Source organism: Phyllostomus hastatus, unplaced genomic scaffold, assembly GCF_019186645.2.
Source record: "Phyllostomus hastatus isolate PE091 unplaced genomic scaffold, TTU_PhHast_1.1 phas_contig_118, whole genome shotgun sequence".
In the NCBI taxonomy this organism is placed as follows: Eukaryota; Metazoa; Chordata; class Mammalia; order Chiroptera; family Phyllostomidae; genus Phyllostomus; species Phyllostomus hastatus.
The window spans coordinates 9,352,892-9,372,002 of record NW_025333543.1 but is presented as its reverse complement, the minus strand read 5'-3'; the positions used below and the strand labels follow the sequence as shown (position 1 = coordinate 9,372,002).

At 34.3% G+C, this 19,111-nt stretch overlaps 1 protein-coding gene across 4 annotated transcripts in view; it reads left to right on the top strand.

Annotated features, from left to right (window-relative positions):
• The window catches only part of MDFIC (MyoD family inhibitor domain containing), a 108,308-nt gene extending 89,488 nt beyond the window's left edge, over window positions 1-18,820 (top strand). For all 4 annotated transcript variants that reach the window (XM_045848076.1, XM_045848051.1, XM_045848060.1 and 1 more), the window contains one exon: window positions 16,133-18,820. In XM_045848076.1, coding sequence (XP_045704032.1) covers window positions 16,133-16,380 — 248 coding nt within the window. In that variant the 3' untranslated portion in view covers window positions 16,381-18,820. The remainder of the gene's footprint in view (window positions 1-16,132) is intronic.
• The last annotated feature ends 291 nt before the right edge of the window (window positions 18,821-19,111 follow it).

The window sequence follows — 19,111 nt, the reverse complement described above, 5'->3', positions numbered from 1 at the left end:
TTCATCCAGTGTCTTGTCAACTCCTGGTAACACTATCTTCTTCATACTCCTCAAAATCATCCTGCCTGACCCCACTGACACCATATTATCACTAATGCTGTCCCTGCCTCCTCATTTATGCAATGGAGAATTGAGACTTTGTACCTGTTTTTTCCTGCCGCAACATTGAGCTACTCTTACCTCAAAAACTCTGGTTTTTTCATAGCCATCCCACTGCTTGAAACCTCCTTTGTTTTCTTTTTTCCTAATACATGCCATCTGATCATCAGTTCCTGGGGTTAAGCCAACTTGAAGTCATCTCTTATTCAGCATTAGGTTATTACTTTTCAGAGGAAATTGCTCCATAAGTAGCTATAGATCTGTATATGCCTATAGGAGAAGGTGAGTTCAGGATTTTCCTATGCCACTGCCTTCAACCTGAACTCCTCAAAGAGAAATCTTTTAGTTACTGATATTAATCTATTACAGAAACCCACAGGGTGGGCCAGCCAGGTCACTTGTAACATAAGGTTTTTATGGCAGCATGGAAGTAAACATTTTAAGAGGGAGCTGATAGTATCTGTAGTCCTGGGATTAGGCATAACAACTCTCTAGGCACTTGAACATTCCTCAGCAAAAGTCTAAAAGGGTGAGGCTGAACAATGACTGTTCTGCAGGCCCCCACTGAGGCAGGGTAGCATTCCCAGAAAGAGGTACATGCCTCATAAAGGCATCAGAACCATCACCTTAAGAAGTCCCAAGAGGCACTCCCTGGCCTGGCCAAAGAGCCAGAACAGTCCAATGTATATGCCAGGCAAGGTGAAGAAGAACAAGCCAAGTGAAATGTTATAGCAAAATGAGACACTAAAGCACATTTCAATGCAATGAACAAAAGACAAATAGTGTCATTTATGTAATTAATTTTTGGATCAGTGTTGCAATTTTTAACTATTTCCACATCCCTTCCTCCCCACCTATGTTATCTATTAATACCATTTGAGTTTTGTAGGTCACCGTCATAAGCCTCTGATAAACAGGACAGCATGACATTAAAATTATAAGATGTGAATACCTCCACCTTAATTTAGTGTACAAAAAATTCCAGAGCTAAGAAAATCTATGAACATGTTGTTTGCAAGCACTCTAAAACTGACAAAAGCGGATAAACAGAGTTTTCTCATACAATAAAAAATTTTAGCCTAATTATATTGATTAACTATATTACTTTAAATTGTGGAAAAGAAAGTAAAAATAAAAACCTTCCTACTGAGCTGCTTCCCAGTCCTCTGTACTTCATCCGGGCCATCCCCAACTGAGGCTCATTACCTTCTAAGACAATCCAGGAAGGCAAATGCTAGAATCCCTAAAAGAAATCCCCTAAGTGCCTGTGGTGGTGTTTGCTGTTTGCATGTTTGGTTTTGGTGAGGTTTCTGGCAACAGAGAAATAACTTTCTTGGGGGCACAAAAACAAAGATGTTTCAATTCATGATCACCCTTGCCATCTTCATGAGTCGAACAGACACCAAGTTTTATCCTATTTATTATAATATAGAAAATTAAAAACTGCTTCTAGTCTTGACTCTGTCAGTAATTGGCTAAATAACCTTGAACAAGTCATTTCCCTCAGTGTGCATATGTTTATAATGAAGGAGAAAATGATCTCCAAGCTCACTTCAAACACTAAGTTTCTATGATGATATAACCTGTTTTCTGTAAGTCTATGTATTTTGAAGTCTATGTAGGGTCTATTATAGGGTCTGTGTAGAGTTTAACCTTTAAAAAGCCATTACTTGGCTTAATACAACATTCAAAGCACAATGAAAAGTCAATTAATGTTGTAGTAAATGTCTCCAGAAACCAGGGCATTGCGCTTGACTCTTCCCATCACTGCTTCATCCAGTGTCTTGTCAACTCCTGCTAACACTACCTTCCTTCTATTCCTCAAAGTCATCATGCCCGACCCAACTGACACCATATTATCACTAATGCTGTCCTTATTTCTTCATTTCTGAAACGGAGAATTGAAGGCTTTGTAACTGCCTTTTCCTGCCCCTAAATTTCAAGAACCCACCTAGCCACATACATAGTTATTATGATATTATTGACTATATTTCCCATGCTGTTAACTACCCATTTGTACTTTTTATCCCTTAAACTTTTTCGGCCAACCCAACAAACCCCTTCCTCTGTCAGTTACCCATCTGTTTGCTGTACACATGAGTTTGTTCCTATTTTGTTTGTTTATTTTGGTCTTTGGATTCCACATAAAAGTGAAACCATAAGCTATTAGTATTTTTCTGATTTATTTCATTCAGCACAATACCATCTAGGTTCATCCATGCTGTCAGAAAGGTAAGGTTTGTTTTTTTCAATGTCCAAATAGTAGTCCATTGTATATATGTGCTACAGCTTCTTTATCCACTTGTATATTGTTAGGCACTTGGGTTGCTTCCATATCTTAGCTGTTGCAAATAGCTGCAATGAGTATAGGAGTACGTATAAATTTTGAATTAGTAGTTTGATATTTTTCAGTTATATTCTTGGAAATGATATCACTGGGTCATAAGGCAGTTCCATTTTTAATTTTTTTAGGAACCTGCTTACTGTTTTCCATAGTGGTTATACAAATCTGCAGTCCCACCAACACTGCACCAGGGTTTCCTTTTCTGCACATCTTTACCAATGCTTGTTTGTTGATTTATTGATGATAGCCATCCTGACAGATGTGAGGTAGTATCTCATTGTTGTTTTGATTTGTATTTCTTTGATGATTAATGATGTTGAACAACTTTTCATATATCTATTGGCCATCTTATGTCTTTGGAAAAGTGTTTATTTAGGACTTCTGCTCACTTTTTAATTGGGTTATTTAGTTTTCTGGTATTTAGTTGTCAGAGTTCTTTATGCATTCTGGATATTAACTCCTTATAGGATAGATCTTTGGGGAATAATTTTCTCCCATTTAGTAAGTTGTCTTTTCATTTTGTTGATGTTTTTCCTTGCTGTGCAGAAACCTTTGTTTGATGTAGTCCCATTTGCTTATTATTATTTTGTGTTTCTCTTACCCAAGAAGATAGTGAAAAAAATATTGCTAAGAGAAATGTCTGAGATAATACTGCCTGTGTTTTCTTCTAGAGTTTCACAGTTGTAGTTCTTACATTTAAGTCTTTCATTAATTTTGAATTTATTTTTATATATTATATAAGAAGGTGATCTAGTTTCATTTTTTGATTATCTATCCAAAATTTCCAATACCATTTTTTAATACACTGTTTTTACTGAAGTGAATGTCCTTGCTTTCATTGTCATAGATTAATTAACCATATAGGTATGGGTTTATTACTAGGCTATTTGTTTCTGTTCATCTGTATATCTATTTTTATGCCCATACCATGCTATTTTTTTAAAATTTTATTTTGTGTTGTTCAAGTACAGTTTTCTGTCTTTTACTCCCATCCCAGCCCACCCCCCCGCAGTGCTCCCGACCTCCCTCCCATTTCCACCCCCACCACACCTAGTTTTTGTCCGTGTGTCCTTTTATACTTGTTCCTGCAAACCCTTCTCCTTTTCCTCTGAAATTCCCTCCCCTCTCCTCTTTGATCACTGTCAGCCTGTTCTCTATTTCAGTGTCTTTGGTTATATTTTGCTTGTTTGTTTGTTTTGTTGACTAGGTTACTGTTAAAGGTGAGATCATATGGTATATGTCTTTCACCACCTGGCTTATTTTGTTTAGTATAATGCTTTCCAGCTCCATCCATGCTGTTGCAAAGGGTAGGAGCCCCTTCTTTCTTTCTGCTGCATAGAATTCCATTGTGTAAATGTACCATTGTTTTTTGATCCATTCATTTACTGATGGGTACTTAGGTTGCTTTCAGCACTTGGCTATTGTAAATTGTGCTGCTATGAACATTGGGGTGCATAGGTTCTTTTTTGGATTGGTGTTTTAGGGTTCTTAGGATGTAATCCTAGCAGTGGAATTGCTGGGTCAAAAGGCAGATCCATTTTTAGTTTTCTGAGAAAATTTGATACTTTTTTCCATAGTGGTTATACCAGTCTACCAGTCTGCAGTCCCACCAACAGTGGAAATTATTTTTTTTTAAGTCAGGCTTAATTAATTCACTAAATGATGTAGAAATTAAAAAAAGCATTCAAAAATAAGGAAAAAAATGAAAAAGTAAAAATAAAAGCTATCCAAATATGTTTAAAAATAACAATAAAAAATAAAATGCAAATGTACCTTCCATAGGAGGAGGATGAATTCCAGAATTGGAACAGGTGATAGGAAATTTACTGAGGAGTTCTTTCATTAGGTATTAGAAAATGGTGCTATTTTTTCCCAAGGTTCTTTTAAGTTTGTTGAATAAAAAATTATAAAGATTATTGTTGCTTCCCAAGTGTGGTCATCCTTGTTTTGCAATGTAAAACATCATTCTCTTTATTTTACTCCTGACCTAACTCAGTTTCTTCAACAGGAAAATGTTAATTGTGTTCTGGCTAAGACCCATGACCTCATGAGGACAGCAATGTGCCAGAGGGTTCTTCTGTATAGGAGGCATACTTTCAATTTATGCAGGCAGCCAGTCATTCTATGCTGTAGGCCAGATACTGTGAGTCCTCTGACTTAGAGACACAGAACTACTTAGAGCTGAGCTACTGTGCTTTATTAGTAAATATTTCTTGCCCCCATGAACACTTGAGGAACTGAATTGCCTGGAGATGTCTGTGTCTTGTCCTGCACAGATGGCTTTTCACAGAGGCCATACACTAACTTAGGCATTCTGGCTGGGATTCAGAACCGAGAAAACCTACCTCTAGCATGCTTTTTTTTGTGTTGAAAAATAACAGTAAAGCAATATCTGGGAGTAGGAATGACCCCAGCCAGTTGGACTTCCTCTGCACAGTGAGTACCCCTATCAGAGAGATGTGAGCCTTAGCAGCAAGACATGGAAACAACTTATGGGTTCTCTGTAGCTTTGGTTGTAGAACTACAAAGTCAGGTTTGTTCTCAATGCAGTTTCCTAAATTACTAATTACACATAACTGACTGCTCATGTTCTCATCTGCAGTTGTTTTTTGGTATATTTTTGTACCTGTGTTTCTCAGTATATAGTTTATGTGATAGGGACCTGATTAAGAAAGTATTTTCAAGCATTTTAAGTCATAGGAAACATTATTTGAAATTAGTCAAGATAAGACACATGAAATCTGCATTTGCTCAAAAAGAGGCTGTAGGTTATTCTCAGAAACCACTGCTCTTTAACTTCCCTGTACTCCACTGTTTGGTGTCTTTTTTCAAAGAAATTCAGAGCAAATCATACCACATCTTAAAAGAAGAAAACTAACGAAATAAAAAACTTTCTTAGAATAGAGCTGAGTTTACTGTGCAGATAGTTTTCTGATGACTCTTTAGGGATCCTTCTACTATTAAAACTGTTTTCCTCACATTTTGCTAGTATTTTTGGCAACATATGATTGAGTAAATTAATTGGGGATTATTTTATTATTAAACTAACATGTTCTTATAAAAATGAATCATTTTAAACACAACAAAGTCCCTTGGATCAGTCACAAATATTTTTACCATCCTCTGAGTTGATGTTTTAGTAAGTTTCAGTTGTTGTTTTCATGGTACTGGGAAGCTAGCCAATTTCCAGAGATACCAGCTACATGGGTTTAACACTGATGATCTTTCATAAGACACAAAGTTTTGATTCGGTTTATGCCTGCAGTAATTCATAAACTTTTATTTTTTTAATCAAATGCTCTGCTGAAGACTTCCTGTCATGATTTTTAACTACTTGGCTGCTGGTAGTTTCCTTTGTTTTCCTAAATTTATAGTAGTCAGTCTTGTGCTGTTTTCTCTTTTCAGTAATACACTGCATTGTGCAGTTCTTCCTGGGCCCAGTTTGGGATGGAAACCCTTCCCAAAACCTTAGTTGATTTGTCAAAGCTTAATACTTTGGACAAAATCTGCAACTATGACTGAATAAAACCATAAAAACTAAAAACCTCATGAACGGTATGAAAAGATTTGTTCCTGATGGTAAACTACATAGATGAGGAGGATTCATCTTTTTTGTTTGTTTGTTTCTCCTTTTAACTCTTACTTTGATAATTCTTATAATCCTGTCTGTGCTTCAAATAAAACCAATATTTAATGCTTTTTATGATTTATTTTATTTTATTTATTTTTAGAGAGGGTGAGGGAGAGAGAAAGAGTGAGAGAAACATCAGTGTTTAGTTACCTCTTGCACATCCCCTGCTGGGGACCCAGCCCACAACCCAGGCATGTGCCCTGGATGGGAATTGAACCAGCAACACTTTGGTTTGTGGACTGGCACTTAATCCATTGAACCACACCATCCAGGGTCTTTTATGATTCTTGATTCTGCTGAGGATGATGGGAGTGATAGTGGTAACAATTAACAATTACTTTTTCTTAGTTTATTTTAACCTTTTTATTACCCCAAGTCACAAACTACTATTTCTAGAACACAACCAAAAAGAAAAATGTTTCTGGCAAGGGATAAAAATCAGATTGTTAAATTGATTTGATAGTATTATGGATTCTTTTATTGTTTGTTTATGTGTTTGGTTGTTATATATATATAGGTATTTCTCCACTTTCTGGTAGATGTCTGTTTAAATGTACCTTGCTTAATATCACTTTAATCTCTAAAATGCATGTTGGTTTGTGGCTTTTTCTTAAGAGACTTGGTTTTTCAGAATAGCCCAAAGTGCTTTTCTAGTAAATTAAATTGAACCTATGTTTAGAGATGTTTATTTTTGTTAATTTTTTATTTGTTTTTAATCTTTTTATTATTGTTCAATTACAGTTGTCCCCATTGTTTTCCCATTGCTCTCCTCTACCCTGCCCACCACCCTCTCCCACATTCAATACTCCCCCACTGTTGTCCTTGTCCATGAGTCTTTTATACATGTTCTTTGACTTGACCCTCCCCCTCTCCCACCCCCAGAGGTCACTGTCAATTTGTTCTTTATTTCCATGTCTCTGGTTATATTTTACTTGCTTGTTTGTTTTGTTGATTAGGTTCCATTTATAGGTGAAGTCAAAGGGTATTTGTCCTTCACACTGGCTCATTTCATGTGGCATAATACTCTCCAGTTCCATCCATGCTGAATCAAAGGATAGGCATTCCTTCTTTCTTTCTGCTGTGTAGTATCCCATTGTGTAAATGTACCACAATTTTTTGCTCCACTCTTTTACTGATAGATACTTAGGCTGTTTCCATCAGTTGGCTATTGTTTATTGTGCTGTTATGATCATTGAGGTGCCCAGGTTTTCCTGAATTGGTGTTTCAGGGTTCTTAGTATATAATCCCAGCAGTGGAATTGCTGGGTCAAAAGGCAGTTCCATTTTTAGTTTTCTGAGGAAATCCCATATGGTTTTCCATAGTGGCTGTACTAGTCTACATTCCCACCAACAGTGTACTAGGGTTCCCTTTTCTCCACAACCTCTCCAACACTTGTCTGTTGATTTGTTTATGATGGTCATTCTGACTGGTGTGAGGTGGTATCTCATTGTGGCTTTAATTTGCATCTCTCTGATGGCTAATGATGCTGAGCACCCTTTCATATGACCATGGGCCTTCTGTAGGTCCTCTTTGGAGAAGTGCCAATTCAGGTCCTTTGCCCATTTTTTAATTGTTTTTTTTTTTTTTGTCTTCCTGCTGTGGGGTCATGTGAGTTCTTTATATATTTTAGAGATCAAACCCTAGTCTGAGATATCTTTGGCAAAAATGTTTTCCCATAGAGTTGGTTCCCTTTTCATTTTGCTGATACTTTTTTTAGCCACCCAGAAACTTTTTAATTTGATGTAGTCTCACTTGTTTATTTTTTCTTTATAGCCCTTGCTCTAAGGGACATGTAGGTGAAAATATTGCTATGTGGAATATCTGAGATTTTCCATCCTGTGTTCCCTTCTAGGACTTTTATGGTGCCATGACTTATATTTATGTCTTTTATCCATCTTGAGTTTATTTTTGTATATGGTGTAAGTTGGTGGTCGTTTCTTCCTTTCTTTCTTTCTTTCTTTCTTTTTTTTTTTTTTTTTTGCAAAGAGCTGTCCAGATCTCCCAACACCATTTGTTAAAGAGGTTATTTTTACTCCATTTTATGCTTCTGCTCTCTTTGTCAAATATTAATTGACTGTAGAGCCTTGGGTTTATTTCTGGACTCTCTATTCTTTTCCATTGACCTATGTGTCTGTTCTTATATCAGTACCATGCTGTTTTGATTACAGTGGCCTTGTAGTATAGTTTGATATCAGGTATTGTGATCCATTCTACTTTGTTCTTCTTTCTCAAAAAAGCTGAAACTATTTGGGGTCCTTTATGGTTCCATATAAATTCTTGAAATAAGTTTTAACATTTACATAAAGAGCTTATTCTTTTGAGACTTCTGTCATTTTACCATTCTAGTTTTACCACTAGAGTTCCTACGTAATCTCTACATTGTTCTTGTTCATGTAACTTTAGACTTTAGTTTTTTGTATTTTAAATTCACAGTTTTTTCTTTTGACTGAGCCACCATCTTTTTGTTATATTTCAACAATTGACTAGCAGCAGTTCATCAACTTTGTTCTTACTTGTTGAAGGTTAACATTTACTGTAAACTATTCATTAATACTGAAATTCTAAATTATCTTTACAAAGGAAAAGGGAGTTGACTTTAGGCCAAAAATCCTCAAGACAAATCAGCAGGAATTTTTGTATTTATAGCTAATCTTCCCTCCAGTAAGATGAAGCAACTGTTTGAAGTGACCCATCCCTGAAGTGGTAAAACACACAGCATGCTGTATTAGAGCATGGTCTATCTGTGGGCTCTGACCCTGACTCTGCTACTTTATTGCTTCTATAACTTGTGTCAATTTCCTAAACTTTCTGTGACTGTCTCTGTATTGGTAAAATGGAGATAATATCAGAACTGCTCCTTAGGAATGTTATAGGAAGTGAATGAATTAACATTTATAAAAAGTGCAAAGAGAGTTTAGTACAAAACAAGTTTCTTAAATACATAGTGTTTCTAAAAATGAAAGAGTGATAAAAACAACACTGCCCTAAGATGACACCTGTCCTAATTCTGACAACAGCAAATAAATACTTCTTTTTCATTAATGCTAAGCTTCCCTTTTATGTAAAACCACCACTCATACCCATTAATTATAGAAATCATGTGTTATTAAAGACAGGCTAGGAAAAGAGTGTTTGATCTGTTTAGAGCTAAGAAATTTTTGTTTTCGCTTCCTTTGTTTACTAAAAATACAATGACATTTTAATAGACTTAAATTATCTAGTAGATCTTTTTGGCTAACTGTACGAGTGTGGAGAAAGTTTATTCTTGGCATAGGGCTTGTGATTTCCAAATGAAAAGTGTCATTATTGTCCATGATCTAGAAGAGATTTTAATTGTCAAATAAATATATCCTGAGTAGCAATGAGTTGTTTAGTTTGGAATGTCATTTCTACCCATCTTCATGTAGGAATGACACCTTTTCACACTCAACTAATTGGCATATATAAAAGTATGACGGTTTCAAAGATTGGTAAGTATGTGAAATAATGAGAATTTTCACACTTGATTGGTGGAGCAAATTTTGGAGCAATCATTTTGGAAACAAATTTAGAATTACCTGATAAGATATGCACATATGCATATCCTGTGACCCAACCATTCTTCTAATAATTATTTAACATGTGCTCTACCAGACTTACACAAAATTATTTCAAACAGTCACATTTGGAATACCAAATGACACTGGAAATGAACAAAATATTTATAAGTAGTATGATGGATAAATAAATTATAGTGCATTAAATGAAAGGAATATAATACACCTGCAAAATAGATGAACTATACTTATATGAGTCAATAAGCATAAGTTTGAAACATATGTTGAATAAAAATGCTCTTTATATGGTTTACTTTACTTTCTGGTTGATTATGTATGGGTGTTTATGTATGATTTGTATTCCATTTTTTCCCATTATGTGCTCTCTTTTCAATTGAAAATTAAGATTGTTGTGTCTACTGTATTCTGTCCTGCTTTGTTCTGTGAATTCCTGATTCTCTACAATATTCACCATGGTAAACAGTGAAAAGCAAGAGGAAAAATTATTCAACATTCATAACAGTGATTATAACTCAGAACAGGAAAATATACTTAGGAAGGGACCAAAGGAGGCTTTGAAGATATTATAGCCCTCAGCCCAAAGGCTGGATAAGATGACCATTCTTTCCCCTTTAAAATGGATCCATTTTGTAAATATTTTTTAAATGTAAACAATGCCCAATTAATCACCTTTTCTAACTATCTATATCTAACCATTTAACTGTTTGGTTTTGATCACAACTTTTAAAAATGTATATAAATTTTAATGAAATTTGTATTGTACACATGGCCAACAGAAATGAAAAGATGTTCCACATAACAGAGCAATGCTAATCAAAACCACTATGAGATGTTACCTCCCACTTGTCAGAATGGCTATCTATCATCAATAAATCAACAAACAAGTGTTAGCAAGGTTATAGAAAAAAGGAAACCCTCATGCACTACTGCCAGGAATGAATATTGGTGCAGCCACTATGGAAAACAGTATGGAGGTTCCTCAAATAATTAAAAATTGAATGCCTTAATGACCCAGTGATTCCACTTCTGGGTAAACCCAAAAATCTAATTTGAAAGAATATGTGTACCCTTATGTCCATTGCAGCATTATTTACAACAGCCAAGATAGAGAAGGAACCCAAGTGCCCATTAGTAGATGACTGGATAAGAAAGAAGTGATATATATATATATATATCTATGTATATATAGATAGATAGATAAATAAAATACTCATTCAACAAAATACTATACAGCCATAAAAATGAATCTTACCATTTGCGACCTTGAGCATTATGCTAAGTTAATTAGTGACCTTGAGGGTATTATGCTAAGTTAATTATACCAAAGACAAATACCATATGATTTTACTTATATGTGGGAGCTAAGGAACAATATAAAGAAAAAAAGAAGACTGAAACACATTCATGAATACAGAGTACAAACTGTTGGTTGCCAGAGTTTGGGGGTTGTTTAAAAAGGTGAAGGCATTAAGAAATACTGATACAAGCCCTGGCTGGCATAGTTCAGTGGTTTGAGCGTGGGCTGTGAACCAAAGTGTCGCAGGTTTGATTCCCAGTCAGGGCACATGCCTGGGTTGCAGGCCACGGCCCCCAGCAACCGTACATTGATGTTTCTCTCTCTCTTTCTCCCTCCCTTCCCTCTCTAAAAATAAATAACTAAAATCTTAAAAAAAAACGAAATACTGATACAAATAGTCACAAGGATGTAAAGTGCAGCATAGGGAATATGTCAATAATATTTTAATAACTATATATGTTGCCAGGTGGGTACAATATAGATATTGGATGGAATCCTTAGTAAAGCATGTGATTCTCTAACCACAATGCTGTACATCTAAAACTAATACAAAATAATATTGAGTGGAAACTGTAATTGAAAATCTTATGCCACACAAAAGAATAAACTCAAAATGATTTAAAGATTAAATGTTAGGTTAAAACCATAAAAGTCCTAGAAGAAAACATAGGCAGTAAAGTCTCAAATATTCCTTGTAGCAACTCTTTTTCTGATATATCTCTTCAGTCAAGAAAAAGAAAAAAAAACAAAACAAAATAAGAAATGGGACTACATCAAACTAAAAAGTATTTGCACAGAAAAAGAAACCATCAACAAAATGAAAAAGCAGTCCACTTAATGGGAGAACGTATTTGCCAGTACATTGGATAAGGAGTTAATATCCAAAATTTATAAATAACTTAAAATTCAACACCAACCCCCCCCCCCCAAATCAATTAAAAATAGGCAAAGGACTTGAATAGACATTTCTCCAAAGAGACATACAGATGGTCAATAGACATATGAAAAGTTGCTCAAGGTCACTTATCAGAGAAATGCAAATTAAAACCACAATGAGATAACATCTATCAGGATGGCTATCATCAATAAATCAACAAACAACAAATATTGGCAAGGATGTAGAGCAAGGGGACTCCTCATGCATTGTTGGTAGGACTGCAAATTGGTGCAGTCACTGTGGAAAGCTGTATGGAGTTATATCAAAAAATTAAAAATGGGACTGCCTTACCCAGAGATTCCACTTCTGGGAATATATCCGAAGAAACCCAAAAAGTGTTTCAAAATAATACATGTGACCCTATGTTCATTGTAATGTTATTTACAGTAGCCAAGATTTGGAAGCAGCCCTAGTGTCCATTGGTAAATGAATGGATAAAATAGCTATGGTACAGTTGCACAATGGACTACTACTTAGGCATAAAAAGGAAGAAAATTTTACCCTTTGTGACAATGTGGATGGATTTGGAGAACATTATGCTAAGTGACATAAGCCAGTTAGAGAAAGACACATATCATAAGATTTCACACAAATATCATAAGATGTGGACTCTACTGAACAAACTAAACTAACAAGCAAAATAGAGGCTCATAGAGAGCAGGCTGACAGCTCTGGGAGGGTGGATTTGGGAGAGGTAGAAGGACCGAGCAAAAAAGAAAAAACTCAACGCATGGACAATGGTGAGGTGATTATGGAAGGTGAGGAGAATGGGTGAAGGTGGAAGATGTTATGGGGGGAAAACTGGTAAATTAAAAAATGAATAAATTCAAAAATTCAAAAAGAAAAATATTAATATGAAATTTAGATTTTAACAAAAAAAAAAACAAAATAAAATGAAATTAATCCATCCATACATATAGTTCTAAGTATGATATATTTTATGATAAGTGCATAAAGAATTTACTATATTTTGCCATGTATAATGCACACCTACATTTTTGGCTCAGGCTTGCAGGAAAAAAAATTTTGCTTTAATTTTTCAACTCAATTATTTATTTATATTTAGAAACAAAATGGATTATCATATTCCAGAGTATTATTTTGCATATGGATATCATTATTGCTTTCTAGAGTTACACTTTTAATGCAAAGCATAAATAAAAGAATTAAAAACATTTATATAGATACATAATTGGTACTACCCATGTACAATGCACATCCTTATTTTTCCCTCAAAACTTTGGGCAAAACAATGCACACTGTATATGGCAAAATACCATAATGCTCAATAAGTATTCTTAGGTTTTCTTATCTTTTAAAAAATATTTTATTTGTTTATTTTTATAGAGAAGGGAAGGAGAAAGGGAGAGAAACATCAATGTGTGTTTGCCTCTGGCAGTCCCCCTACTGGAGACCTGGCCCACAACCCAGGCATGTGCCCTGACTGGGAATCGAACAGGTGACCCTTTGGTTCTCAGGCTGGCACTCAACCCACTGAGGCATACCAGCCAGGGCTATTCTAAGGGTTTTAAAATGACTCATTTAAATATTATTCATTTTCAAGTGAGTTTTTGATCCCCCTATCCAGTCTTTTTTTTTTGTCTTTTTTAAAGATTTATGTATTTTTAGAGAGAAGGGAAGGAAGGGAGAAAGAGAGGGAGAGAAACATCAATGTGTTGTTGCTTCTTGTACTCCCCCAGCTGGGGACCCCTCCCCCAGGCATGTGTCCTGGCTGGGAATTGAACCACTGACCCTTTGGTTCACAGGCAGGCACTCAATCCATTGAGCAACACTACCTGGGGTCTTGAAATACAATGATCCAACAGAGGAAAAGAAGGGTAAGGTCAACAGTGTTGTTAGAATTAGTTAATATGAGTATTTGATTGAAAGTATATTGACTAGAACTAGCTTGCTACAAGTTTAACACTATTTTCATAATAATAATAATAATAATAATAATGATGATGATGATAAAGCTAGCTGTTTATAACATGTTGAATATTTTTGAAATAATGGTAATATAATCCTTTAAAAAGCTCAAATATACAAAAAATATGTATAACAGGTATTAGGATAAAAAATTATTTAAAATGTAGAAAGAGATAAACCACAGACACATTCTAGAAACCTGGACTTCCCAAGGTTTTGAATGTGGATTCATATGGTTGCTTTCAGCATTCTCCTGATATGATTGGCAACTACTAAAACATGAGGGGAATATGTAAAGAAACCTGCAGACTCTTACAACTCTATGGTATTTTTCCAATTGTTCCATAGGTTATTGCATATGAGAGTAGGCTTGGCACCGAGAAGAATGAAGTATAAGATTGGTGTGTTCTTTAGCCTTTAATTCTACAAACAGCTCCGGAGTTCCCTTTTTGAGTTCTTTTTTGACCTTCCCTCCTTTTTGCAATGTGGCATTTAGAATATCACCTTGTGTTTCCATATTTCCCACTTTTGCACAGTTAGAGACTCTGTATGAAGTTAGAAACTACAAAGAAACAGGCATATCCAAGCAGTTGAGGAATTTATTATAGGATGATCACACAATCTACTGAAACTCATCATAGGCACTCAGTTTTAAAGCTACTACAGAAACACAGGGTATATGACTGCAACAAGGGGATGGTGATTGTTCTGTATCGTTACTGTTGTTGTAAGCAGAATCCCCTCATTGAAGCTTGCATGTATAAACTACCAAAACAAACAAACAAACAAACAAACAAACAAACAGAAAACAAACCCAGAAATTGCCCTGGTAAAAATTCACAAATATTTCTGAAATTGGACAAATGCCTTACAACATTGTTCTTAAATTATTTTATATCACGTGTTAAATTCCTTTATAAATAGATTCCTTCATCTGATCCTCTTATTTGCCACAAAATTCTAAGGCAGCAATTTTCAACTGGTATGCCACAAGAATTTTTAAAAATGTTTTTTTATTTATTTTTAGAGACTAGAAGGGAAGGAGAAAGAGAGAGAGAAACATCAATGTGTGGTTGCCTCTCATGTGGCACCCACTGGGGATCTGGCCCACAACCCAGGCATGTGCCCTGACTGGGAATCAAACCTGCAATGCCTTGGTTCGCAGCCTCTGCTCAATCCACTGAGCTACACCAGCCAGGGATGCCACAAGAATTTTTAAAACATACAATACCTAACTATTTAGTCAGTAGTACTACTGACCTCTTTTCCTTTAGATTGTCAAATTACAAAAAAAAACAACAACAACGAACACAAAAATAGCTATCCAGTGTGAATGAATCAAAACTATACACTTTATTGTCAGATGGGCAAAAAGATATATTTTTTGATGTGTCACAGAATTTCATTAATTAGTTTACGTATGCCATGAGAGGAAAAGGGTTGAAAATCAGTGTTCTAAAGGAAAGAATGTTAGATTGTGATCTGTTTGTTTCCTCACCTTTTTGTATCAGTTCATGAAGCTTGGTAAACATTATTTAGAAAGGGATTATTAGAAATTTCTCAGGAAATAATAAAAATATAAAGTGCTTTGCCACACAGATAATGGAAAAGCAGTCTTACTGTGTCATTCACATTTATTTCAGTACAAATCCTTTTGTTAGAAATAGGCAGAAAATCATGGATTCCAGAAACAATGGCTGTACCCAACCAGAGTGTCTGGGTTTTTCTTTAATTCTTATGAAACTAAAAATATTTGAGACCATGTAATTGAGTCAGTTTTATTGACAAGTAGAACATGTTGATCTCAGGTTAATAAATTCCAATTAATTATTGATTCAATTATTCAGTAACACACTAAATATGTCATTTTTTTCTCTCCCAATTTTGGAGCAGGTTACTAGAGCAGTTGAAGGAAATTTTTATTTTGAAGGGATTTAATGTCATGGAATCATTTTAGCTTATGTTACAGAGAGCAATAGGATATAGGGAAGATGGATTTAGAGAAAGTGGAACCTAGGACCAAGGAATAATGTGTGAGAGTAATAATGTAACTCACATGCTCATATACATGTATACACAATTGCAATCACTTTTTTTTTCAGATGGAGTATCTACTTATAAATATCCCTCATCTGGAGTTGAAGGTGTTTTTGTTTTTTTTGTGTGTGTGTGTTTTGTTTTTTTTTTTTGAGCTTCCAGCTTCCAAAAGACTTCTACGACTGTGTGTCATTGCGTTCTGGATTACTTTATTTTGATCAACTCATTATTCAGTTTATTGATGATGTATATATTTTGTGTTTCTTTTTCTCACTATGTGGTCTCCTGATGGAAAATGAAGATTGCTGTGTCCACTGTATCCTGGCCTGCTTGTTCTGTGAATTCCTGACCCTCTGCAATATTGTCCTGGGACAAGCTTCATGTGGTATCTGCACCTCAGAAGCCTGCTGCTGTTGCTGTGGAGATGAAATGGGAGATGATTGTAACTGCCCTTGTGACATGGATTGTGGCATCATGGATGCCTGTTGCGAATCGTCAGACTGTTTGGAAATCTGTATGGAATGCTGTGGAATTTGTTTTCCTTCATGAATATTTATCTTTTGTTTGTGTTAAAACTGGAGAGCGTTTTAAAAAAATTGTTAAGAAGAAAAGCACATGGTAAGATTCTTATGAAGCAAACAACCAAGTATTTGCTCTGTTAATGCATTTAAAGTAATCTCTAAAAGCATTTTTTTCCTCTAACCAAATCTACATGGTTTAATATGTAAAATTTTAACTACTTGTAAACTTCTTAATAGAAAACAATGACTAAGAGACATTTTGACCAAAAAAAAAAAGCTAAATATCTGCCCCTTTTCATACACATTTCTGTTTCTTTTAATCATTTGCAGAAATTTCTCTCTCCAAATGCATTATTTCTCAGTGGGTACTTAAACCAGACTTTTTTTTTATGTGTATCTATTAATGGTTAACGGTAAACATTTTTACTTTAAACTTCGGGAAACAAATCCAAACAATAGTTGGACACCCAGTGTTTATCTGCATGCTCTGTTTTCCACTTTCTCCATTTGTTCAACAGACATTGAGTGCCTAGGGTATATCATCTCTTGCTGAGATGCAGTGGTGGATGTCATTCAGTTTTCAACCACAAGAGGATACATTTTAGCAGAGGAGAGAGACCTGTAAAAAATGAACCACAAGGCATACCAAAGTGAGGATTATGAAAGAGAGACTCAAAAAGCTATGGGAATAAACAGAAAAGAACAGCTAATATCTATGGAATATTCAGAAGGCTTCAAGCAGAATGTGACATTTGAGGAAGCCTCTTGATTCATCTGCTGCTTGAATGATTATTTAGATGTAGAACAAAGTTTTAAGTGAATAGCCTGAACTATGTGTGTCCTTAAGGGAAAATGAAGTTAAAAGTGCCTTAAGTATGTATTTTCTTTATGTATTTATAGCTGTAGGACTATAGCTTTAAAAAAACTATAAAATTTAACTAGAATATGCATTTTTACACATAATTTAAAAGTTATAATAAAGTTTTGGATAAAAACATAAGGCCTTATTAAACAAGCTATATTTTATAAAGAATGTGAAATAGTTTTGACAAATTAAATTTAAATTAGGAGATTTTTAATGTTACAATACCAATATTTTGATTTTGTTTTATTCAAAAGTTTTCTTTTTTATTTGAGAGCTGTGTGTATTGTTTTTTAAGGGGGAAGTTATATGTTTGTTTTGGTTTGTGTCTGAAGCAATGTTATGTTCTGTACATAACACAGTTAATCTTTAATACAAGTCATTGCAAACAATGGGATTCTCGACATCCACTACTGTGACCAAATTTTAGTGTTGCAATTTTATGATAAATTGAACTGATATGATATGTTATAAAATCTTAAATGTACAAAAATAAGTCAGTTATACAAGTAACTATACAGTTATTGAGATAGAGACTTTGTGTTGCAAAGAGAAAAGGAAGAGGAAATTTTCACGCTATGCTCTCTCCTAAGTTTGATCTTCCCAGAGTTGTAGTTTGGTTTGATTTAATGTAATGTCTTGTGGAAATGTTGAAAGTATACTTTAGATTAATAGTTATTTTCAATTTTTCTGGTTGAAAATCAAATTACTTATAAAAACAAATGTATTTTTTTTAGGAAGCTTTCAGCAAACCTAACCTTTTAAGAGAGGTTTTAAATCTAAAGCATGACAATACCAGCTATGTTTTCTTCTTTAAGAGGAAACCTAGTTTCTACTTATATCTTTACTTAGAGGGCTTAAAAACAAAGTTAGCAAATTCTTGAATCCCCTGTTTACACACATACATACACACAACTTTAAATGTTCTGGTTTAAATAGAATTCTAGTCATCATCTGTCTTTCTCTTCCGTGTCTAAAGAATGTGTTTCAGTTGTTACATCAAATATAAGAACATCTTTGTACTATTTCTTACTAACCAGAATCTGAGTATTTACCTATGCCCAGCATTACCTTAGGCGTATATATTAGGAAGTAAAACTGTCATCTGTGTATTGACATATAAAGCCTTTTAATGGACCTGAACTTGTTAAACTATTTCACTTTTTATCCTGAAAAAATTTTCAACTAAATGGTTTGTCTAATATTTAAATATATTCTGCTACTATTCATAATAAAAAATATTAGCACTTTTTAAATAATATTTCTCTGTAAGAGAGAACACTAATAGAATTCTTACTTTCATATTTGTACCCATAGTACTTTTCCTCTGTTGTCTACTGTGCAGTTATTCCATAAAAAACCTTGTGTTATTTTTTAAAAGTAGGCAAATGTGAAAATAGTTACAATATATTTTAGCACTTTGTATGTAAAATGTTTTGTTCAATTATATGGCCATCTTGACTAAGTGTTATAGTTTACAGTTATAGATTTGGTCTCTTTTTAAATATGGAAACTTAATCTTAAATATTTTAAAACTCAACCTGTATTATCCTGAATATATTATTTTGAAATAATAAAAATGACCTCTCTCTTGTGCTTCAGAATATTTTCTAGACATGTACTATGTCATTGATATTTAAACAAATTCAACTATAATTTTAAAACCCGAGGCTTTTATCTTGTTACTTCCATTTTTAAAGTTTTTGTAGGTTCCTTATAGAAATCACATGAGTCAACACCCATAATAAACTTGAAGGATTCAGACTAGTTTATATTGCAAATTACAGTTGACGTATGATTTCAAAACAAAATATTTTTTCAATGTTTATAATAAGTCAAAATTTAAGTTTGTACCTTTTTTAGTAACTTGTTTTCATTTCTTTGCTTTGGAATTATC